General features: G+C 50.5%; 6 protein-coding genes across 6 annotated transcripts; 5 read left to right on the top strand and 1 right to left on the bottom strand.

Annotated features, from left to right (window-relative positions):
• Positions 1 to 157: 157 nt before the first annotated feature.
• Positions 158 to 4626, top strand: aarA (L-aminoadipate-semialdehyde dehydrogenase; the record flags this gene model as incomplete). Its single annotated transcript, XM_043292118.1, has 4 exons — positions 158 to 526; positions 575 to 3854; positions 3934 to 4258; positions 4323 to 4626. The coding sequence occupies 4 exons, from the start codon at positions 158 to 160 to the stop codon at positions 4624 to 4626; spliced, it is 4278 nt and encodes a 1425-aa protein (XP_043148053.1).
• Positions 4627 to 5644: 1018 nt separating this feature from the next.
• Aud_007224 (carbonic anhydrase) lies at positions 5645 to 6508 on the top strand (the record flags this gene model as incomplete). The annotated part of the gene is made up of 1 exon (XM_043292117.1): positions 5645 to 6508. One exon carries the CDS (start codon positions 5645 to 5647, stop codon positions 6506 to 6508), a length of 864 nt encoding a protein of 287 aa, XP_043148052.1.
• Positions 6509 to 9154: 2646 nt separating this feature from the next.
• Aud_007223 (aldo/keto reductase) lies at positions 9155 to 10412 on the top strand (the record flags this gene model as incomplete). Its single annotated transcript, XM_043292116.1, has 4 exons — positions 9155 to 9186; positions 9255 to 9405; positions 9477 to 9842; positions 9906 to 10412. The coding sequence occupies 4 exons, from the start codon at positions 9155 to 9157 to the stop codon at positions 10410 to 10412; spliced, it is 1056 nt and encodes a 351-aa protein (XP_043148051.1).
• A 398-nt stretch (positions 10413 to 10810) lies between these two features.
• On the bottom strand, positions 10811 to 12583 carry Aud_007222 (uncharacterized protein; the record flags this gene model as incomplete). The annotated part of the gene is made up of 1 exon (XM_043292115.1): positions 10811 to 12583. One exon carries the CDS (start codon positions 12581 to 12583, stop codon positions 10811 to 10813), a length of 1773 nt encoding a protein of 590 aa, XP_043148050.1.
• Positions 12584 to 15461: 2878 nt separating this feature from the next.
• On the top strand, positions 15462 to 16989 carry Aud_007221 (DUF409 domain protein; the record flags this gene model as incomplete). The annotated part of the gene is made up of 3 exons (XM_043292114.1): positions 15462 to 15816; positions 15887 to 16505; positions 16560 to 16989. The coding sequence occupies 3 exons, from the start codon at positions 15462 to 15464 to the stop codon at positions 16987 to 16989; spliced, it is 1404 nt and encodes a 467-aa protein (XP_043148049.1).
• An 847-nt stretch (positions 16990 to 17836) lies between these two features.
• On the top strand, positions 17837 to 23853 carry Aud_007220 (proteasome activator BLM10; the record flags this gene model as incomplete). The annotated part of the gene is made up of 3 exons (XM_043292113.1): positions 17837 to 18264; positions 18325 to 23731; positions 23791 to 23853. 3 exons carry the CDS (start codon positions 17837 to 17839, stop codon positions 23851 to 23853), a joined length of 5898 nt encoding a protein of 1965 aa, XP_043148048.1.
• Positions 23854 to 24436: the final 583 nt, after the last annotated feature.

Raw genomic sequence — 24436 nt, 5'->3', positions numbered from 1 at the left:
TGGTGGGGCCTGGGCCAGCGAAATCGGCACATTTCTCATAGTTAGATGCCCCTCTTGACTCATACTATTATTATTCTTCCGCCCTGTCACTCAATATCCGGCCCCTGTTGTGAAGTCGAGCGCCCAAACAAGAGTCTCGGGCCTCTGAACCGCAATAATGGGTGTTGAAACAGCCTCCTTACAGGATCGCCTCGAGAGATGGGCGCAGAGGCTACAAAATTTAACAGTGTCTCCTCTGACCCGAGACTATCCCGAGAACCAAAAGGCGGATCTGAAGAGAGCAATTGAGGCCTTTGAATCTCTCAAGCTGCCAAAGGATGTGCATACCGGACTGCAAAAACTCTCTGGATCATCGTCCGGATTCATTGCTTTCTTGACTGCTTTTGTTGTTCTCGTAGCTCGTTTGACTGGCGATGAGGATATCGCTGTTGCGACCAGCTCCGCAGAAGACGGCCGGCCATTTGTCTTACGGGTCTCAATTGAGCAGTCTGAGACCTTCCAACAGCTATACTCTAAAGTCGAGAATGTATGTGGTACTGTCGTTCGTTGTTGGCCATCTCTGATCATCTAGCAGGCATTCAATCAAGGAGCTGCCGATATAGTTCCGTTGGGTAGCCTACGGTCCTACATTCAGGAAAAAACCAAGTCAGAACGTGCCCCGATCCTGTTCCGCTTTGCTGCCTACGATGCCCCTGCGTCATCACAAGAATACCCTGCCAATACCTTCGAAACCACCGACCTAGTTGTCAATGTTGCAAACGCGAAGGGGTCCGCGTCCGAGGCGGAGCTGGGTGCATACTACAATCAGCGTCTGTTCTCAAGCGCCAGGATTGCTATCATTCTTAAGCAGCTTGCACAGATTGTGCATAACGCCTCTAAAAATGCCGAGGAAGCGGTTGGAAGAATTGATTTCATGACGGAGGATCAGCTGTCGCTGCTACCAGACCCCACATCAGATCTGCATTGGTCCAACTTTCGCGGAGCCATCCATGATATCTTTGCACAGAATGCCGAGAAGCATCCGGACAAGCTTTGTGTGGTGGAGACCAAGTCGGAGCAGTCTCCTCACCGTGAATTCACCTACAGGCAAATCAATGAGGCGTCGAATATCCTAGGCCACCACCTGGTCCAAGCTGGCATCGAGAGGGGAGATGTTGTCATGGTCTATGCCTACCGTGGCGTTGACCTTGTGGTAGCTGTCATGGGTATTCTCAAGGCCGGTGCAACCTTTTCGGTCATCGATCCTGCCTATCCGCCTGAGAGGCAGTGCATCTACCTCGATGTTGCCCGCCCGCGAGCACTCATTAACATCGCGAAGGCCACGAAGGAAGCTGGTGAGTTGACTCAGCTTGTTCGGTCTTTCATCGATGAAAACCTTGAGCTGCGGACGGAGATTCCCGCGCTGGCACTGCAGAATGACGGTGCTTTGGTTGGAGGATCTGTTGACGGTCAAGACGTCCTCGCGAATCAAGTTTCTTTGAAGTACAAGCCCGTGGGCGTCGTCGTCGGTCCCGACTCGACCCCGACCTTGTCATTCACCTCCGGTTCTGAGGGTAGACCAAAGGGCGTCAGAGGACGTCATTTCTCTCTGGCGTACTACTTCCCATGGATGTCCGAGACCTTCAAGCTTAACCCCGATGATCGTTTCACTATGCTGAGTGGTATCGCTCACGATCCTATTCAGCGAGACATCTTCACACCGCTCTTTTTGGGAGCCCAGCTATTGGTTCCGGCCCGTGAGGATATTCAGAACGAGAGACTTGCGGAGTGGATGCGCGAGTATAGCGCTACTGTTACCCACCTGACACCTGCAATGGGTCAAATTCTTGTCGGTGGTGCCTCTGCGCAGTTCCCTGCTCTTCATCATGCTTTCTTCGTTGGTGATATCCTGATCAAGCGAGACTGCCGTTCTCTGCAGGCCTTGGCTCCTAATGTCAACATTGTTAACATGTATGGAACTACTGAGACTCAGCGTGCGGTCAGTTACTATGAAATCCCCAGCTACTCTAGCCAGGAGGGCTTCTTGGATACTATGAAGGACGTCATTCCTGCGGGTCGCGGAATGGTCGACGTGCAGATGTTGGTTGTCAACCGCTTCAACCCTAGCCGCATTTGCGCCATTGGCGAAGTTGGTGAGATCTACGTTCGTGCGGGTGGCCTGGCAGAGGGCTATCTAAGCAACGAGGAATTGAACAAGAAGAAATTCCTCACCAACTGGTTCGTTGATCCGCAGACGTGGGTCGACAAGGACAAGGCTGAAAGCCAGGGCGCAAACGAGCCCTGGAGGCAATTCTACGTTGGACCCAGAGATCGCTTGTACCGCAGTGGAGATCTGGGTAGATACACTCCATCTGGCGATGTTGAGTGTTCCGGGCGTGCTGACGATCAGGTGAAGATCCGAGGGTTCCGCATCGAACTCGGTGAGATCGATACGCACCTTTCTCGGCACCCTCTTGTCCGGGAGAACGTCACTCTGGTGCGAAGGGACAAGTTTGAGGAGCCGACTTTGGTCAGCTACTTCGTGCCAGATATGAGCAAGTGGTCCTCATGGCTCGAAAGCAAGGGCCTCAAGGATGATGATTCTGCCGAAGGAATGGTTGGCATGCTCAGACGCTTCCGGCCTCTTCGCGATGACGCTCGGGAACACTTACGCAGCAAGCTCCCTGCGTATGCAGTGCCTACTGTCTTCATTCCTCTGAAGCGGATGCCTCTGAATCCCAACGGCAAGATCGACAAGCCTGCATTGCCGTTTCCAGATACCGCCGAACTCAGTGCGGCAGCGCCTCGCCGCAGGTCATCCGTCCTGCAGGCTCTGTCTGAGACCGAGCAGGTTTTGGCCCAGATCTGGGCTAACCGCATTACCAACGTCACCGCTCGCATGATTGGACCTGACGATTCATTCTTCGATCTGGGAGGACACAGTATCCTGGCTCAGCAGATGTTCTTCGATCTGAGACGCAGGTGGCGCGGAATCGACATCAGCATGAATGCCATCTTCCGTAGCCCTACCCTCAGAGGGTTCGCTGCGGAAATCGATCGCTTGATCAACTTCGAGTCATTCGCCAGTAATGCCAACGAGACTGATGCCACCGCAGATACTCTGGCCACTTCCAACGAAGCTGATGACGAATATTCCAAAGATGCTAGGAATTTAGTTGAGACCTTGCCCAAGTCCTTCCCTGGACGAACCGAGGACATGCTCTCGGGCGAACCTACCGTGTTCCTAACCGGCGCAACTGGATTCCTCGGTGCGCACATCCTCCGTGACCTTCTCACTCGTAAGTCGCCTTTGGCAAGGGTCGTGGCACTCGTTCGTGGTAAGAGCGACGAGCAGGCTCTTGATCGCATTCGGTCTACATGCAGAGCGTACGGCTTCTGGGACGAGACCTGGACTAGCAGGCTGCAGTGCGTCTGTGGTAACCTGGGAGAGCCACGGTTCGGTCTGTCGGAGTCGTTGTGGAATGATCTGACCGAACGAGTGGATGCTGTGATCCACAACGGTGCTCTGGTGCACTGGGTGTACCCTTACTCTACTCTCAAGCCAGCCAACGTTTTGGGTACCATTGATGCTTTGAAGCTTTGCGCTAGCGGAAAACCCAAGCAGTTCTCTTTTGTCAGCTCGACCAGTGTACTCGACAATGACCATTATGTCCTTGAGTCGGAACGTATCATTGCGGCCGGCGGTGCGGGTATCAGCGAGGATGACGATCTGGAGGGTAGCAGCGTCGGGTTGGGAACCGGTTATGGACAAAGCAAGTGGGCTGGCGAGTACCTCGTCAGAGAGGCCGGCCGGAGAGGATTGAAGGGAACCATTGTTCGTCCTGGTTACGTTCTGGGTGACTCCAAGACCGGAAGTAAGCATCATCCATCATACCCCGACCGGTTTTGCGCTTAAGATTGGACTGAAAAAATTAACTAACATTTACTCTCTAGCCACAAACACGGACGATTTCCTCATTCGAATGATGAAGGGATGCATTCAGCTTTCCGCCCGCCCCAACATCCACAACACTGTCAACATGGTGCCCGTCGACCACGTTGCTCGCGTCGTCATCGCTGGTGCCTTCCGGCCCCCTTGTACGCCAATCGGGGTCGCACAGGTGACCGGACACCCCAGGCTTCGTTTCAACCAGTTCCTGGGCGCTTTGCAGGCCTACGGATACGACGTACCCCAAGTCGACTATGTCCCATGGAAGATGTCTCTGGAGCATTACGTCAATGACGGAAAGCACGATGATCCCGAGTCACAGCATGCACTGTAAGTCACCCCCCTATGGAGGTCGTTACATCTAGTGCAAAACACGGACTAACTGCTGCCTCAGTATGCCTCTCTACCACTTCGTGACGGCAGACCTGCCCTCCAACACTAAGGCTCCTGAGCTGGATGACGTTCACGCCGCTGCTTCCCTCCGTGCGGACGCCACTTGGTCGGGTATCGATGCCTCTGCTGGCGCTGGCGTGACCGAGGAGCTTGTCGGTCTCTACGCCTCCTACCTCGTTACAATTGGATTCCTACCCCCACCATCTGCCTCTGCGACCGGGGCGCGTCCACTACCTGAGGTCCAGCTCAGCGAAGACCAGAAGAAGGCTCTGGCGAACGTCGGTGGACGTGGAGGTGCTTCTTGAAGGAGTTTCTTCCTGGGCGGATCTGTATGGATTTGATGTCATTTCTTTCTGGTGTATAAAATAAGCGGTTCAGCTTGGCCAGAAAATTACGAGTGTATGTATGTATATATAGAAGTGACGAAATAAAAGGAGAGTGCGCGATTTTCAGAGTGATACAGGAGTCCTACTATAAAGAGTAATTCAGAAGGTGCCTCATGGCTGTCATATTTCCAAAGCGGATAGAGCGGCGGAATCGAAATGGCTCACTTTGACTCCTGACTCCTGAAATCTACCCATCGAACAGGATCGGAATCATGAGACTCGGATGATGCTGGAAAGCGGTAATCAGGGAATTCTAATTTGAAGCAAGCCACGTATCGCGATATTGGTGCTCTGTACTCCATAGTACAGGCAAAATCATGCGATCGCGACGAGATGTCTGATTTAAGCATTGCCGCGATGCCGCTGGCAATTGTTTCCGGCTCACCGGGCCTTTTCGTGGTCCCCCACGGCGCCATGGACAATTCCGTCCTTGGCCAACTGTTCATCATTTTTAATCTCCCTCTCAACCAGGCCATTCATCTCTCCAGTTCTTCCTCGCGAATATTCTCATTTTATCTTCTCTGCAACCGCTGTCGTGATCCCCTCAATTGGTGATAGACCCTCGCTGCGACAAAATGAGTCACTCCGGTACGTGCCCATTTCCTTTCTTGGCATCTCCGGATGCTCTGTTCCTGAACCCTGATCAACTCGTGGTCTTTGTCATTTCTCTGCCCCTCGAGCGTTTCGCATCATTTGGATATCGTCATTCTCTCAATAATTATCCATCCAACGAAGATTGTTTCTGATCGGTTTGCGGCGGTTGTGCTGAGTTGCCCGTCTGTCCCTTTTCCGATTTCGCCCTTCCCGCATTTTTCCTTTTTTTTTTCCTTTTCCCCCCCTTCGATCGCTTTCCATCGGATCTTCCCCCGCTCCCGTCGCTGCTTCGCAAACAGCAAGCCCTTCTCACAATACTTGCTGTATATTTGCATCTTTCACAATGAACATCACGAGGCTGTTACCGCGCTCCAATGCTCTGTGTTTGCCGACGGCAGTCGCACGAGCGTTTCGGGGTCGCGGGGCAGGCGTATATCCACCATCATCTCAGACCGTATATATGTGTCCAACCTCCACCGTCAGCTTAATGCATCGCTCGCCCTGTTCCACATCAGCGCCATTGCGATCGAGTCAAAAATCGGAAGCCCAGACGAGTGCTAATAATGACTCACTTCCAGATAAATTCTCTGCCGCGCTCGCCAAGAACAAGGAATGGGCTACCAAATGCTCCCAAGAGCACCCTGAGCTGCTTCCCACACTTGCTGTCGGTCAACATCCTGAGATTCTCTGGATCGGCTGCTCCGACTCCCGCTGCCCCGAGACCACCATCTTAGGCCTTTTGCCCGGTGATGTCTTCACCCACCGTAACATTGCCAATGTGATCCACCCTGCCGATCTCAGCTCGGGCGCCGTCATCGAGTATGCCGTGCGTCATCTTCGCGTTAAGCACGTCGTAATCTGCGGCCACACCAAGTGTGGAGGTGTTGCCGCTGCCCTGGGCAACAAGGGCCTGGGCATCCTCGACCCCTGGCTCATTCCCCTGCGCCAGCTCCGGGAGCAGCACCTCGGTGAACTGCAAACTCTGTCCGAGGACGATGCTGTCGTCAAGCTGGCCGAGTTGAATGTCAAGGAGGGCCTGAAGGCATTAACGCAGAAGAGCGTCGTGCTGGAGGCGATGCAGGAGCGAGGCCTTCAGGTGCACGGGCTCATCTATGATGTCGGATCTGGCGTCCTTCGGGAGCTGGACACCACTGAGCCCGAGGACGCGATCAAGCTGCGATTGACAACGTTCAAGACCGATGCTTAGGCGGAAGGCATCTTCATTGTGTTGTGTGTGTGTTCAATTTCAGCGATTTTCGGATTCCATTTTTGGTCGGATGTTGGATTACCTTTGACTGTTGATTATGAGCGAGAGGTCAACATTGGAGCGTGCATAGTCCACGGGATGTAGATAGTTAAATACCTAGGTCAAAGTTCTGAATCTAGGGCGATTTAATTCAAGGAGAAGTCCAACTCCAAGTCCAGTAGGGAAGCCATGTCAATGACCGTAGCTTGCAGATATCGCCCCTCTCAAGAAAGCGTCCTTACCGTCCAAAGGCACAGACACAAGCTGGAGATGAAGCACAGATGCAGGAAGGGAGAGAAAGACACAAGAAAGAAAAAACGATTGTGAAACGACTACGGGGTACCCAATTTTGATTTAGCTTATTCAGACATCAGCTAATTACGCAGCAACTACGCCATTCCAGAGGATGCATGCAACTTATACCCTGCTAGGCAATCCGTCTCCGCCAGGATGCCAATGAAAACTCGCTCGTTCGGGGAGGAGAACCTTGTGGCCTTGGTGTTTCGCACCCGACGGTTGCTGTTTTGGGCATGGTCCCGGCCGAAGCGGGACTGTGTCGGGCGATAGTGTGCCGAATATGGAAAACCAGCATTAGCATTGACTGTTGCAGAAGACTTACATAGTTGGAGAGATTAGTTAACTATACATTGTCATTACTGTCATCAATCCAGCTTTAGAAGCTATCACAGCTTCCGGGACACTGCTTAGCGGTATATATCATACAGCTAGGAAAAGGGAAAAAAAAACTGCGAAACAGCATCCTCGGCACAAAACCCTCCAAGGGATTTCTCCATATCGTCTCTTTCCACTGATCAAGAGATTCTGGAACAGTCGATGAAAGAATAAGAGGGCAGTGGTAAGGGAAAATCGTATTTCTTGCTTTTCGCAGCATTGCGAAGGTTGGATACACCCGTTTCCGGTCAGAGAGGTCAATTGATTATATGATGTGGCCGAAGAGTTCACTCAATGCTTGAGCATGATCAAGCTCCAGGCTGAGTCTTCTCCAGCTGGCCCCATTTTCATGTCCACTTGCGTCGGATATTGCATGCGGATCCGTCTTCGATCAGGGAAGTGTTTCCATAGAAGCATTATATACCCTGCTAGAAACGCAAATCTTAATACATCCAGATGATTCGTTGCACCAGCGGCACATGTTATTTGCACCTGGCCTTGGAGCATCACAACCCAAGTGCCAGCCTCCTGGGGATTCTTCGCAAGTATCTCCAGCTGATCTTTGATCTCGGAAAACTGTTCCAAGCAGCAAGCCTGCACTCCATGTGAGCCATTGAGAAATAAACACGCACCTTGTGATATAGTGGAGTCGCAATCCCAGTTGACTTCGGCACTTTTCCAATTTATCCTGCATGTTCGTTATGTCCTTTTCATACCATAGACCTTTAATCGCGCTACGGACGCTCTGGAAGCTCGAACTGGATACTTTTGCTTTGACCTTATCTAAGAGTTTCGATATATCTTCCGCCACACTCTTGCATTCTTTGGCGAGATCACATATCGCTTCGTCACTTCTTGTTGACGGCTTGGTCTTGACCTGATGGTACAAGCTCATTGACGAATTTCCGCATTTCCCCCTGCAATGAGCCCATGGCTGAGAGCATCGCCTGTGGCCCCCGAGGCGGAGTTGTGCATCTCGCGCTCCTCTTCGACAAATGTAGATCCGAAGTCGATGAAGGATTGACATTCGATACGAGCCCGATGATTGTCAACGCATCCATTGCTATGGACTAACCTACTTGTTCTTCTGAGATTATTGATAAGGTCGGAACGCGGTCAGCTACCTGGTATTAAATAGGTATGCACCGACGCAGTCTGCAGTTCAGCACGGTCTCGGAAAAGTTCGACAAGCTCTCGGATTTGAGACCTTGCTGAATTGCCTTCCCCACACCGACGCGACTAAAGGATTGGCAGCTGGCATCCAACAATTTCGCACAAATGATTTCTCCATCTCGGTTCTCTCTGTGACTCTCCCTGCTATGTGACATGGCTTCTGGCGATCATCAAGTTGAAGATGTGAGGATGATCGGAGATAAGCAGGTGATGGGTCTAGCGTCTGGTACGTTTACTCCGTAGAAGCAAGCTACTTAGGACTGCAGGCCCACTTAGCCCATAGAAGCATGGCTTCATCCGACATGCTTCTTTGCTCCAGCACTCGGCTATTTAAACATATTTCCTTTCTTTTTCTTAATGTGAACCGTTAAAAGAAGTAGGGGCCAAGCTGATGCTTTAACCGACTTTCTGGACCGGACGATGAGCTATCCGAGACCCGCAACAGCACTGATCGGTTACTCTTCGGCTCAAGCGCATCATCGCTTCAGACTTTCGGCAGATCCAGTAGACCAAAATTGAGTCACGGTTGGTTCGTTCTACGTCAGTGCCCGGAGCTTAGGCCAGCTTAATAATAATCGCGGCTTTTGAGAATGGAGTTATTTACCAACAGACGGACTTGCTTCAACCCTTGGTCATTTTGGTGTATTTGCCTTTTATTCCATAATACTGACTCTATCGATTCGGTGCGTATTATTACCTGTCTTCTACGTCGCTGCTGCGCATTGAGTACTTTTTTCTGATACTTTACCAAGAGTGCATACAATGGCTTCCAACAATGAAATGGAATATGTCCGGTATGCTCCTTCAATGCTTTGCTGTTCGTCCAGGTCCTCGCGCGGCTAATCTGACCCGATGGAAATAGTTTGGGCAACTCGGGCCTTAAGATCTCCAAGATCATCTTAGGAGCCATGTCCTATGGCTCCAAACAGTGGCAGGATTGGGTCCTCGACGAGGACGAGGCCCTTCCTCTGATTGAACATGCCTACAAACGAGGCATCAACACATGGGATACGGTGAGTGAGCGCTCAGGGGCACAAAAAAAGCGACGCAGCCATATCCTCTGACCCGATTAATGCATTTGAAGGCCGACACATACTCCCACGGCCTCTCGGAAGAGATCATCGGCAAGGCTTTGAAAAAGTACTCCATCCCCAGACATCGGGTCGTCATCCTAACCAAATGCTACTTTGGCGTCACGGACGAAGGCAACGAGGGCACTATGCCTCTTATCTCCGCCTGCGGCCGAAACGACGGCGACTGGGTGAACCGGGTGGGACTCTCCCGCAAGCACATCTTCGATGCGGTCGATGCCTCCGTCAAGCGGCTGGGCACGTACATCGACGTGCTGCAAATCCACCGTCTGGACCGGGAGACGCCCCGCGAGGAAATCATGAAGGCTCTCAACGATGTGGTCGAGAGCGGGAAGGTCCGATACATCGGCGCCAGCACGGTCCGTTCCCCCGTCTTCTTTCTGGCTGGTCACAATTGAACCCTGGCCGCTAACGTTTCTCAGATGGCCGCCTGGGAATTCCAAACGCTCCAGAATATCGCCGCCCGCAACGGCTGGCACCAGTTCATCTCCATGCAGAACTACCACAACCTCCTCGCCCGCGAGGAAGAACGCGAGATGATCCCGTACTGCCTCGACTCCGGCGTCGGCCTCATCCCCTGGTCGCCCATGGCGCGCGGTGTCCTGGCCCGACCCTGGGGCTCGCGCTCCTCCGTCCGTGAGAACACCGACGGGGCGCTGCAGCTGCTGGTCCGCAGCCACGAGACCGAAGCCGACAAGGCCATCGTCGAGCGGGTCGAGGAGATCGCGAAGAAGAAGAATATTTCCATGGCGCAGGTCGCCATTGCTTGGGTGCTAAGTCATCCCAAGGAAAACCCTATTCTGGGTCTGTCGAGCAAGGAGCGGATTGACGAGGCGGTTGCTGCTATCAAGGTGCAGCTGACGCCGGAGGAGATAAAGTACCTTGAGGAACCTTACCGCCCCAAGGCTCTAACAGCTCTTGAGCGGTGATTGGTCGTGTACATACATACATGCAAGGTGGTATCCGTCAGTATCTGGGTAGATAAGTGGTTGCATTTATGCAGTCAAGCTGCTGAGGGTCAAACACTAGTTTCAGACGCTTTTCTATGTACACTCTTCTAAGTTATATCATAGATGAGATGCCCCTTAGGTAACCACACAGATGGGATACAAAACTAGGAAAATGCAAAAGTGGAAGTAAAAAGTCATTGATACCGTGGGAATCATAATGCTAGAAATGCGAGGAGATGAGATGATGAGTGAGAAGGCCTCCAGAGCCGGTGGGTGCGAAACCATGCATAGTCCATGGGCCCGCATGGAAACATGGTTTCGCGCACATGATGCAAGTTGCGTAAATGGCGAAGAACCAGCGAAGCACCAGTCTTCGCTTAGTGGTGTCCGCTCTTTTTAGTGAAGAAGTCAAAGAAACCGCTTAGTCGATGTCGTCGCTTTCCTTTGGACGGGGCAGAGTCTATCGCTCTGGTTTCGAGCAGTCTGCTGCCCTTTTCCGAGGACGCCGTCGAATGCTTCCGTGACCGACGTTTCGTATCAGTAGACTTGTCTGGCGCTGTGTCTGGACCGTCAGAAGTCGTGAAATCGCCTATCTTGTGGCGAGAAGACCCGCCAGCAGTGTGGATTTCCGTCGCGTCAGTGTTGCCTAATTCCTGTGTCGCCGGAAACATGCTATGTCTACTGTGTTGGGTTTCCAGCCCGGAGGCACTTCGCCTATTGGACCGCTCAATAAAAGCGGCGCCAGTGGACCTCGAGCGTTTCGGCAAGCTGGCGTACTTCATCGACCTGGCACGCTCAGAAGGACCCGGCGTTTGCAACGGAAATGTACTCGACACCGACGATCGATGCGCGGCTTTGTTGAGCACCAATTCGTCCAAATATGTATCCCGTTTCTCGGAAAGAAAATCGTCCGGCGGTCTTACGGCCGTTGGAGAGCTCTGTCTGGACCCTCCGGGCGAACAAAGTCCTTTCGGATTCAACATTACAGCCGAGTCATCATATGTAAAACTTTGCGACCAACCTTCTCTAAATGCCACCCATATTGCGGTCAGTATAATGATTGTCCGAAGACTACCATCCGTTTTGATCACTTCTTGGTCCAGGGGGATGTCCAATTCCGAGGAGTCACTGACCACCGACATGCCACAACTAGGTGAAAGAGTGGGGTCAGAAGGCATAGAATACTCGTCAAACACTTCAAGGACATTGCGAGTCATCGATGCGATGACCGGATGTCGACGGGTATTGCGGTTGATAACACTGAATGTAAAACGTTTGCCATCCTCGTGCAGGGAACCCCCAGGAGGTGCTGATACCCGGCGGCTTTTTGCTCCACGCGAGACCCAACGCAAAACCTGCACCCCCTGATCCGTCTGCGCTCTAAACTCATACGACCCATTGGGCAACGGGATCGCCTCCCAGGCTGGACCAGAGCTCAGACATATTTCCGCTCTTCCCTGGGACAAAGCATCCTCCCTGAGAATTTGACAGATCGTCGCAATAACCTCCCGGTTTTCCTGGCTCTCTTCGTCCGAGCTGAGATACTTGTCTGCGATATCTCCTACCGTTCGTTCGTACAAATCGCTTGTCACAACGATCAAATCATCCGGTCCGAGTCCTTTTTTCCCTTTAAAAATTGTAGGGAATTTACGAGCCAACCGCGGCAGGAAAACTGTTGATGGTAGCACATCCAGGACAGGCAGGGGCCGTGCTGTCTGAGAGACTCTCTGTAGCTGCAGAAGAAGCTTTGGTCGAAGTTTCAGCCGCCGATGACGTGCGTGGGCCGCTGGGTGGGCCAATTGGTAGATAGTTTTCGGGCGTGATGATTGTTTCCTAACTGAGTGAGCGCGGCTGACGGGAGGCCGATCTGCAGCTGGGGCCACAATTGTATAGTTGTCATCGCTGGACGAGATCGATTCCACTTGGCTCAGCGGCATCGTACGCAGTGGTGCTTTGTGCGATTGGTTAGTTTCCGTTGGTTTGTATCGATGATATAATTCCGCCAGTCCCAGAGAGGATAGAGTAGGAAAGGAGATGGTTGGAGAGGGATGCGGTGCCGGACTGGAGAGTCGTGACTCGGATGAGGGTGCGACAAGGTCGTTCTCATGGGCAGCAGCAGCATCCGCCGTCCAGCCAAGGTTGAATAGCATTATTTCATGAATTCAAAAGACTGCTGTCTACCCATTAAGTGGAACATTGATTGACTAGGCAGAGGCGAATGCAGAGGCAGCTTGTGATGTAATCGCCAAGGATTGATAGATTGCACAAAGTTCAACCCACTTGAGATGTGGTGAGATGGGAGAATTGAAATCGGGTGCCCACACGGATGGGAAAGTCGTTGAGTATTCTAATCGGAGGTAATGAGAGATTGAGAATAAAGAAGAGAGAGAGAGAGAGAGAAAGATGATATTGTATGACAAAAGTGGGAAGTCGTAAGCTCTGTGTGACCTGCACAGCAACAGTAAGAATAAATTGTCCGCCCCCAGTTCTGAGGCTGAGCTGTGGAGTGTGGAAGTATCGGAGGAAAACGAGAGTCAGCGACGATGGACGCGGGGAAGAAAGGAATTAAGCTAGAAAATGAGAGACGCAAGAGATCAGAATAAAGTGCAGTAATGCAAGGGGAAGAGGCTGAAACTGTCTTAAGAGAATTAGCTGGAATGTCGAGGGGGAAAGAAAGTCTTGGTATGGAGACTAGTTGGCTGGGTTGACGATGCAGGTGCTGAAGACGATGAGAGATGACCAGAAGACTAGTCACTTTGTACCTCTAAACTAGCCAGAGAGGAAGGCTGCATGATGTGTATAAGTAGGAAGGTATGAAGATGGCGGTCAGTTGAAAAGAATTTTTCTAGAAATTTGAGAGGATATCCACATTAGAACCACATGTGTCAAGGTATCCATTATTACAATAATAATCATTATTCTTTTGGTATCTATGAATCTATCCAGAGAATTGCACAGAGTAGACTAAATTGCAAATCAGGTTATGGATGCCATCACTAATCAAACTGTACCCGTTCGTCGGATATCGGAACAGCCAGGCCAATCCATGGGCGACAACTCGCATCCGTGACCCAAATCGGTCTAGACGACGATCTTCGGGGCTGAAAGGTAGGAAAAGACCGAGACATGCTTGTGGAGTCCAAGCCATAAAATAAATCTTCACGATCTGATTGCCATAACAGTAGTAGTCCGTCAGTCATACTTACGGTTGCCCTGTCGGGGCACGGAAGAACTCTTCAGAACATCGCCGAGCTACCTTAGAAATCCAAACTCTGTCTTCTCTGCTTTGATTGTGGACCAAAGTCTTGCACAAACGCGATGATCACCCAACATGACATTTTACTACCTAGCACGTACTAGCAATTAGCATCCCCAGCATAACCACATAGTGCCTCAGAAGCTGAAGCCCAAAGCAACCGATGGCTTGCGTCTAATCAGAAACCGGAGCTCGGAATCGGACGGCTTTTGTCGTTGAACCGGAGATGTTGACGTCCGAGTTGCCGGTAAATTTTGTAAAGTACGGGAGTATGGAACCTCCCTTACACCAGCTTCCGTCCTTGGCAGACTTCAAAAGGTAACAAACTCATCCACGGGATACAAGTCAAGGTTGGTCCGATTGAAAATGAGGTGGGAATGCGAGACGACGCCATCCCATGAGATACGGTGCAGACTAGCTACCTGGATGTATCACTTTAACCCAAACTGTTAGCTTCATGCAGCATTCCTCCTCCAGCTAACACCCGTAGTGGCACGCGTATACTAGTAGTACAATTATACAAGTTCAACGCTACAAAAGAAGAGAGATCAACTGGTCAGACGTGTCGATGGTCCGATGGATCCCTGAAAGTGAAGTTTGTGGTGCCACAGCAATCTGGATTTGGCTTGTGAACATGTACTGGACATTGCATAACAATAATACTCTGGTGTTATCACACAGGTACTACCTATAGAAGAGAAGAAGATAATACCGACTTTTTACTAGTTAAAAGGCAAAACTCCACTCTATAAAAGCACGACCACTGATGAAGGTGAGGTCATTTCTGTAATGGCGCAGTCTACATCCGTACAGAGGATAGGTCTGCTCAGGCTACCACTGTTTTTCCAGAAATATCTGTATGATAGGCTTGTGTTCGTAATTCTTGCAAGATCCTGTCATTCTTTTGCTGGGTATGCGAGTCAGAAGCTTTGATTTCACCATTCTGTTGAAAAAATATGAAGATCGATTATGACCTAGACTACGGAACAGCAAGAATCGTTCCATGGTACAATAATTTGAGTTCGCTGTATTAGGTAGCTTTGAAGAGACCCAGCTACGGCCGCATGGCTATCTGGTTATCAGTAGATTATCCCGCTGCTGACAGCACAAGATAATTATGTTGGATGTTGTGGTTTTTCCAGACCCAAATTAACCCATAGGGCTGACTGGGGCCTAGGTAAAAATGTGTCAAAAGAATGTCTAGTCAACCAGTGAACACTCTTCTTCCTCCATAAGTGATTGGCATGACTCACAAGCGCTTCCAGTCAATTTCTATCTGCATTCCGATCAGTAATCTTTAATCTTACTACAACACCTTCAACAAGGTAGTAAAACATGCTGCCAAAACTACCTAAATGTCTGAAAGGATCGCCACCAAATCGATCGACGTAATGCCCGTATTGCCACTAATAATACAGCGCATTAGGAAGTTTAATTTATTCACTGCTGCGCTGAATCAGCGGTTGCATTATGCCGAAGCCGAGCAATCCGACATGCTGGTCCACCTGACTTGACGAGTCTTGGCATGGATTAATGGTGCAGACTTTTGATGACTTATTGGTCCCGCCAGTCGGAAGCTGCTGATTGATCATTGCTGCACTGCACCTCGGTATGTCAAGAAAGCCGTTCTAGTGCTCTATTTCGAAGTACAGAGTGCCGGCGGCATCCTTCTCCTCTTTGCTGATTTGATGAGCTTGCCACGGTTATCGGTATCCTTCTTGGTCTACATGGGCCCACAGCAAAGAGATAGACCCTGTCTCCCTTGAACAGTGATGACTTCGCCGTCTCGACGCGCCGATTCTCAATCAGCGTCCTCGCTCGGTCTAAGCCTTGTCAATCTCCGCCGCCCTCTCAGAAGCTTATCCATTTTCTTTGGGCTATGGAAAGCTCTCATCTTCCTAGTGGTAGCTTTCTGCCCCGGACTAGGCTATGACACATCAACAAGTCTACTCCTCTATCCGACCAGAGACGTATCGGACGTTGCTCCGTTACACTTTCCCCTTTCTCTCAGATTTGTGAGATGGGATTCCATCTACTTCGTTCACGCTGCCGAGCATGGCTATGTTTTTGAACAAGAATGGGCCTTTGGGTATGGTTATACCAGGCTTCTGGCCTTCCTTGCGTCTGGTATTTACAACAATTTCCTTCTAGAGTGATAAATGACCTCCTACCACAAATGCTAATTATGAGGGTTCAGTATTACCTCGATCAGCCAGCTTAGGAGAATCAGCCCGAATTGCATCTGTAGCAGTTGTGCTGTCCCACATCGCTCATTACCTATCAGTCCTGATTCTATACAGGCTCTCAATCAACATCTTTGGAGGTGACACTGCCAAGCAGAAAACCCTTTGCTTTCTCTCCGCTGCTTTGCACATCATCAGCCCAGCGGGTGCATTTCTTTCGGCACCCTATGGGGAAGCTCTCTATTCCCTTCTCAGCATCTCTGGGTTCTATCTTTACTCGTCATCTGGTCTCGATGATAGTATCAACCGGCGACTTTCAAGGGACTTGAAACTCCTTACAGCTGCTGTACTAATATCAGCAGCCACAGCGGTCCGCAGCAACGGAATTCTTGGTGGAACCTTGTTCGCATATGATGCTCTTCTACAGCTGCGGCAGATTCTCAGTCGAGGTCTGTCATGGGCAGTTGTCTCGCGCCTTGCGGTCATTGTCCTCGGAGGCTGTGTCATCGCACTGGGCATGGCTGTACCTCAGTTCATCGCTTTTAATGCTTTTTGCATGACTCCGAACGCCCCACGTCCATGGTGTGGATGGACCATCCCGAGCATATACCGTTTTGTCCAAGAACAATACTGGTAAGTGAAGATATACCAGACTGTCCCATGGCCATTGCTCAATCTGTCATACAGGAATGTCGGGTTCTTACGGTATTGGGTCGTACCAAATATCCCTCTATTCCTCTTAGCCCTGCCCATGTTAGCATTGCTTCTTCGGTCAGCTCTCTGGGCATGGAAACTGCCATTGATCACCAGTAAATCTTCAAAGAATGCTGTCAATGCACCATCAACTAAAGCCACGTGGTTGCTCCCTCGCTTGGCAATCATTCAAGCCCTGCTCGCTGTTCTAGCCTTCACCAGCTATCATGTCCAGATCATTAATCGGTTATCTTCTGGGTATCCATTATGGTATTGGCACCTGGCGGCTGAGCTAATAGGCGATCTTGAAGACTCTCAGCCCACTAATAAGAGCACCAGCATCTCTGCAGTTGCTATCCAAGCGATGATGGTCTATGGTTTAATCCAAGCGGTTCTCTTCGGTTCATTTCTCCCTCCCGCTTGAAGATATGTACCTGGCAAAGTCCATTTATTTCGGCTGCGCAACTCAATGAAGCTCACCAGATTATACTGTTAGCCGATCTATCTGGCATGAAATGAATTGATCCATAGCATAGGGTAGACAAATGACAAGAGATTGAAGATAAGATGAGGAAAGAAATAGGTACAAGAGTCCACGGGTTTAATCACCTAAACATCCATGTTTGCGCTCAGAATGTCTGAAACTACCATGCATTAATCCACAGAGAATGAATTTTCGTTCTCATGTCCTACTGACCAGACCATTTGTTGTGGGCGTTCCGCTCCTGGTGGCCGAAAATGAAAGTAGCTTTAGGCTGCGGTGCTGTTACGTAGAATTATGTCATCAGTCGTCGCTCAGGTCGACGGAACTCTCAACTGATTACCTTCAACTTCATTGCTTCGCGTGAGCTCACATTAATATCGCCCACCTCGCTGCTAATCAAGTTAGGCAGCTAATGTTGACGAATTTTTGCTTATTAAAAAGAGATCATTCCCGTTTTTTATGTTTTTCCTGCTTATTTCCAATCATTCTAAGCTCTGATCGTTGTTCCCCGGCCGCCTCGCTGATTGAGACCGAGATTCGCTGAGGTGCCCCATGCGAACAGGACTGGCAGCAGCCTACTGTCTGGTATCGATATCTACAGCTCGATATCCGGTTACAATCTTCATGACTAGTGTACAATAAACCCTGCATTCTCGCTCGCCGGTTTGTTCCATTCGTTTGATCGACGGGATTTGTAGCTGACGTCTTTTTTGTATCCAGAGCTCATCTGGTCCTCCCACGAATTTGACCCCTACACCGCAGTAACTGCCGCACACCCTACGCAACTATGGACACCTCAGGACCCAAGGCGATTCTAACGCAGAATGTCTATCCTCCGCATGAGATCTCCCGAGCCACTTCACCCGGTGGTGAGCCCGCCGGGGTGAACGGGGAGGGCGAGCCTAAAGCCCGTGTCCGTCCTCGCACCTATCCTTACTTCAAATACCTCCCATATCGGACAGAAGATGAGGCTGAGAGGGAACGAAATCTACGAGAGATATTGAATCAGCTCTACATCGCCGTTGAAGCAGGGGATTTCAGTCCCGGCGCGGTCCACTGGACTCGAGAGCTTAGGGGTTGGCTATCACTCAAGTTCGACCCCACTCGTACAGAGCGAATCAACCTGGTCAAGCTATACTATGAGCTCTCCCTGGCCCCCGGGATTGACCCCAATGTTGCGGAACGCTTCGCTAGCATGTTCATGCTACTTACAAAGTGAGCAGATTCTCCCGCGGTGTTGCTTAGCTGGGTTCGGGGCGCTGACTCAATATGCAGGCGGAAGCATTATCTAAGGCCGGTGAAAGATCTCGTCCTAGATTGGAGGCCCTTATACAAAGAATTGAAAGCGTTTGTTTTGCCGACAGAGTCGGGTCTAGTGCATTCGACCAACCTGAAGCGTAACGTCAAGACGCTGACGAAGCTCTGTGCGTTCGTTCAGCTCTACGTTGACCCGTGTGAGCTGCCGGCCATGCTAGAGGAATTTCTCCCTCATTTTTCAACGTCCTTCTCAGAAGGCGCTTTTGTCGTTGCTGGGTTAATCAATCTACTTCTGCCCACCTCCCCGCCTCCCCAGTCCAGAGAAGATCTTCTACCGCAGCACTACCTGCCAACACATTTCCACCTATGGTCGCTCGTCAATCGTTCCAAGACCTTTGATATGACATTTCTGGACTATCTTTCCCGGTTGGCTCGAGATTCCTTGCCTGCAGAGCATATACCATTTTCCGAATATGGTCTCTTCACCAAGGAGCAGTCAGCACTCATCTTCACTGCCATCCTGAGACTGCTGGAGATTCCTGTGGGACAATCGACTTCTCCCTACAGTGCTCTGGTGGATATCTCGTCGGGTTTGGGCATCATGCTCGATCGAGATGCTCGAAAGCATCCCGTTGCGCATCACATTGCTAGATGGGTCGTGATGTCACTCTCGCCGGAAAGCGCTGAGGCTGAGGAGTCAATTCTGACCCAGCTCGAAGGCCTTATTCAGGCCGTGGAAACATTTTTTCATCCTTCCAATTCGGGTGGTTGGACCAAGACATTGTCTCAGCTTGTATACTATCTCTCTGACTTCTTCCTGATGCGGTGGAACCGAGAGCAGAGTGGTGAGATGGAAGTGCCGGTTGGACGCAGATTGACTGAGCAACTGAAACGCCGTTTTGTGCTCTGCTTGCGCGATGTGGTCTTCATGGGCATTTATGCCAAGAGCGGCACCGCCATCAGCTTCTCATTGTCAACTTTGCAGAACCTTGCATTCCTAGAACCGCACCTAATTCTTCCGGGAGCCTTACAAAGAATATATCCTTCTTTACAAGGTCTCGTGGAGGTTCATCGCACCGCATCTTCTCTCCGGGCCCTTCAAGTCTTGTCTCGAATTATTTCGCGGACGAAAGGCTACCGCTGCCATATGACAACCTTGCTTGGACTCGCTCTACCAGGTATCGATGCTAACGACTTGGAGAAGTCTCTTCACGCTCTGTCTTTCATTCAGTCTGCGTGCTACAACATTCCCTTCTTTGACCTAACAAAAGGCAGAGAAGACGTCACTTGTGACATGCTGGCTATGCAGTGGATTGCTGGTGAAATGGGACGAATGGAGGCAGAAGGTGTAGAGGTACAGCTGAACTATGACACCGACTTGAGCGATGAGAACGAAGAAATGGTCTTGCGCTCATCGACATGCGGCTTTGGAGATTTCATCATTTCGTTCTTGGGACGTGTCTTCACTCTGCTTGAGAATCTTCCAGACGCGAGCAGAGTGCGGAATGGGTCGCCAGAGGAGAACATCGTGAACACACTTCCTGCAACATTCATGCCCCTCCTCTCGTCCCTTTCGCCTGAGTACTTCGATATTGCTTTGTCCAAGGTTGTCGATTTCGTGTCAAATCACGTCATTCACCAGGCACGAGATGCAATGGCTTTTATTTGCAATTCCATTTGCAAAGTAAATCCCGACAAGGCTCTGAAGCGGTTCATTCCGGTGTTGACGCAAGCCATCCGAACTGAAATTGACGACAATGGCGCAGGCTCAACCCGGACGACCGGAACTGATGTTCTCCCGCGGGATCGTGCTCTGGTCTGGAACATCAGCATGCTGAGCATGTGCGTTGTTCACGTTGGAGACGCGGTCCTAGCTCACAGGAAGGAGCTTTTTGATATTGCTGTTTACATGCAGCAAAAATGCAGAGGCATACCCACTGTTCACATATCGAACTTTATTCACCACCTCCTTCTCAACCTTACGGGCACATATACAACCGACTACGCTCTGTACGAGCCTGAGGTCCTCGCCCAGGGAATAACCCCTAACCTCTGGAGTTATCAACCAGATCCAGATAATCTGACTGTGAAATGGCATGTTCCGAAACGTGAGGAGCTTGAATTTGCTGTCGACCTTTTCCGAAATCAAGCAGAAACTGCTCTGAAATCGTTGACTGCACTTACCAATGGAACAGCAAGTGTGAAAAGGGACGGTAGCGGCAAAGAGTGGTCAGATGAAGTTTCCAGGAATCTTGTCTTACTGCGCCTTATTCTTTCGGGAATCTCTGTTCTTTTCGACAGCAAAGCAGCGTCGAAAACGAAAGATGAAGGAGTGGACGGGCCAGCGAATGACGTCGAAATGTCCGATGCAAAAGATTTCCCAGTCGCAAATGGTGTTGGAGACGAGGACCCTGACGCATCACTCGACACCTCTGACGAGGCAACTGTCAGGCCAAGCTTCTCCTACCCTACGGGCTATCCTCTGGAGGAGAATGACGTGCTCTACAGTTGCATTCACGATCTTCGGGAGAGAGCTGGCTGGGTCCTACACGATGTCCACAGGTTTTTATCGGATAAGCAAGAGGACGATGTACCTTGCTTCGCAGCTCTATACTCGGCTTTCCGCTCTTGGTTCATTGACGTTGGCATGGAACGGTCTGCCCATGTTCTAGACAGAGTCACGCGCCTTCTTGCGGCCGATATTCATCCTTACAAGATGAGCGGTATCCGGAAAGACTACCCGCGTCCCCTACTGGTACGGAGAGCCAATGTATACCACTTGCAGCGCCTGAGGCACAATGCCGCCCCAAGACCACGGTCTCGCCTTGACGAAATCCTGCTCCTGGATCTGGCCGAGTCGTGCGTTTCGCTTTACACGGAGACTCGGCGCAACGCTCAGAGCGCCGGCGAATCTGCTCTCAAGGCTATCTGGGGTTCACGACTTCTTGTCATTCCGCCTTTGCTCACGGCCCTTCAGAAAGGTATCAAGGAGAATGATCATGCGCGAATTAAAGGTGCATTATTCTCTCTTCTGCTGAGTAGTGTTGCGAAAACTGTCGGACGCCACTGGAAATATGCCCCCACTCTGATCAGAACTTTCATTGACGCAAGCGCGGTTGATAAACCATCTGTGCAGAAGATCTGTTCTAGTGCAGTCTTTCAAATCATGGACTACGGGCGTGCAATGGAAAGAATGGCCGTGCTTGACAGAGATATTGTGGAAGCAATCGCTCCGAAAGAGGATGTCCAAGACCAAATTACACAAAAGCGCAAGAGTATCAACAACAAGCGTGCTGTCATTGAGAAAAAGAAGGCTGATATGGCCGAGGAACTGGTCAACCTGGCAAGAGTCTCCCACTGGAAGGTCGCTAGCCGAGCAGCCACCATTGTAATTACAATGGGTCTGAGGTTTGACTACATCGCAAGCGGCAATCTCATAGAGCTCGTCACTCTAGGGTCCATCGATGACCATCCCGGGCTGCGTGGCATGTACTCTCAGGCTCTCATTGCATTGTTTACTATGATAGATGTCCGAGCGATCTGCGGCCATGACTATAAGAATTATATTTTGGGCAATCAGCACTTCCCATCCAAAATCAAGGTCGCCACCAAGCGCTACGAAGAAGGTTGGACAGAGCAGTACCTGGCAAGCTTCGCCAAGCCAGAGGCCGAATACTATATTGACCACGACTTTCCCGGATGGCTCGTATGGTCGGATACTATGCCTGCATATAAGTCTAATCTGGAACGCGACATTGAGTACGACGAGGTGGAATGGAACGTACGCAAACAGATGGGTAAACTATTTGATCGAGGGTGGTTCTCCAAGTTCTTCATGTACCTGAAGCAGGAGCCGCGGGACCCGTCCGCCGACAAATTCCGCATGCCCTGTGCCATGATGCTCCTCTACGCATTTGAATTGATGCTTCGCGACGGGCTCACCGCTGCGACCTTTAAAGACATTCAAGAAGAGGTTGAAGCAGTCTTTGAAGACGGTAGTGACAAGCATCAACACAGAGCTACTGCAGAAATTCTTGGTGGACTTATTAGTTCTGTCGCGGATTCAAGCGTGGAGAAGAGGACACTGGTTTGGGAATATGCTTTCCCGATCGTGCAAAGGATCTTCACCGATGGATTGACCCCAGAAAATTCAGGCTACTGGACCACTTTTCTTCATATGGTCCTCCAATGTCGGGATCCACGACGAGCTTGGCCCTTGGTTGACTGGCTTGCGAGCTTCCGGCTGGATATGGCAACCAACGCAGCCTTCAAAGAGAGCTCCAAGATCAACCTGCTGCATCAATGCATTATAGATGCCGGCTGGCACTTCCAGCTGGAGAAGCCAATTGTCCAAGATTTCCTTGCACATCTCGATCATCCGTACAAGGGAGTCCGTGAGGCAATGGGTCAGACTCTTGCAACGATCCACCGTACACGGTATCACGAGTCGTACGCAGACCTTCAGCGTCTGCTCAAGGCACAGGAATCTGCTTCACCAGTCGGCTCATATGCGTACCTCCCTAATGAGGAGTTTTCTAAGATGGTGCGCGAAGTGTTTGCCCGGATCGAGAAATGGCGCCATGAGAGATCTCCGGGTCAACAGACCCCATCATCCTACACTTCTGGCAGCAAGACAGTTCTCCTATGGCTCGACTCCACTCTTTCATCTCACGAATGTACTCAGCTTGTTCCATTCTTCCCTGAAGTGTTTACAGGGCAGCTTTTGCATATGATGGATGTCAAAGAAGACCCGGAACTTCAGTCATTGGCCTATCATGTATTCCGTCACTTGCCAAATATCCCGTACCCAGCCGAGCAGGACTCCGGCTTCATCAGGTCCTTGATACATATTGGGCAGACGTCACCCTCGTGGCATCAGCGCCTGCGAGTGATGATCAACATCCAGATCATCTACTTCCGCCGTCTGTTCCTACTTTCTCCCGTCGATCGGGACAAGTTATTCGATTGTATCGCGAATATGCTTGAGGATACACAACATGAGGTGAGGGCCGGTGCATCAGCTACCCTTTCGGGCATGATTCGGTGCTCGCCTGTGTCTCTCCGGCGGCGCATGGTCAGCAAGCTACAAGAGCGCTTCACAAGGATTTTGGTTGAGAACCCAATACCCAGGAAACCAAAGAACCACGCTCGTTCTGCATTGGCTTCTCCAGTCTCCTCTCGATCCGGTACACCGACTCCGGAGCATACTAGACTCATCATTGTCAGACACGGCGCAGTTTTGGGTCTTGGGGCTTTGATACAAGCTTTCCCTTACGATAGTCCACCCCCGAGGTGGATGCCTGAGGCTTTGACCACCTTGAGTACCCGCGCCGCAAGCGACCCTGGCATTGTTGGGTCAAGCGTCAAGTCAATCATCAGTGAATTCAAGAAGACGAGACAAGATACCTGGCATATAGACGCGAAGGTTAGTGACAAACGTACCACCAGGTTTTCGAGGGAAACAGAAGCTAATTTATCAAATAGGCTTTTACATCAGATGAGCTTGAAGACCTATCTGGGGTGCTGTGGAAGAGTTATTTTGCTTAGAGCAGCGGTCGGAAGGCTGTAGAGCAGAACGATGGCTGGTCATGGTCTGTATGATAGGTAGTCGGGTTACTCTTCTAAAAAATCGAGCTTTAATCCTTGTATGTGATTCTTGCTTGTGAGCAGCTTCATCTTCGCTTTGGACATGGTCTGTACATAGCAATAAAAGCAACTCTGGGTAGTTCTTCAAATGTATTGCCTTTTATTTCAGGGATTAGGTACCTTCCCAACGGTACATTAACATTCGTCCTTCGGTGCCTAGGACATTACAGAATTATATATGTTCTTGTATTCCAACCATCCCATAGGTATGAGCACAAATGAGCTTTTCCAAAAGTATCAGACCTCGTATTCCTCAAGAACCAGAAAAAGACTGAAACATGATCTCCTTCATCGGATTGGTCCTTGTGCCAATATTCATGGCATGAAATATGCCATTCTAATGGCCATTGTTCCCATTGTTCTTCCCCATAAACAGCTGGTTGGATAAGATGATGACATAATAACCACGTGATGTAGAGCGGCCACGCCGCTCTCCGAGAGTGCTCAGTGCATCACTGGTTGAGCAATCCATAGCAGTCTCCTT

The sequence above is a fragment of the Aspergillus udagawae genome, assembly GCF_001078395.1.
Source record: "Aspergillus udagawae IFM 46973 DNA, scaffold_5, whole genome shotgun sequence".
NCBI classification, from domain to species: Eukaryota; Fungi; Ascomycota; class Eurotiomycetes; order Eurotiales; family Aspergillaceae; genus Aspergillus; species Aspergillus udagawae.
Note: the sequence above shows the minus strand (reverse complement) of the source record. Positions and strands in the feature narration are given on the sequence as shown.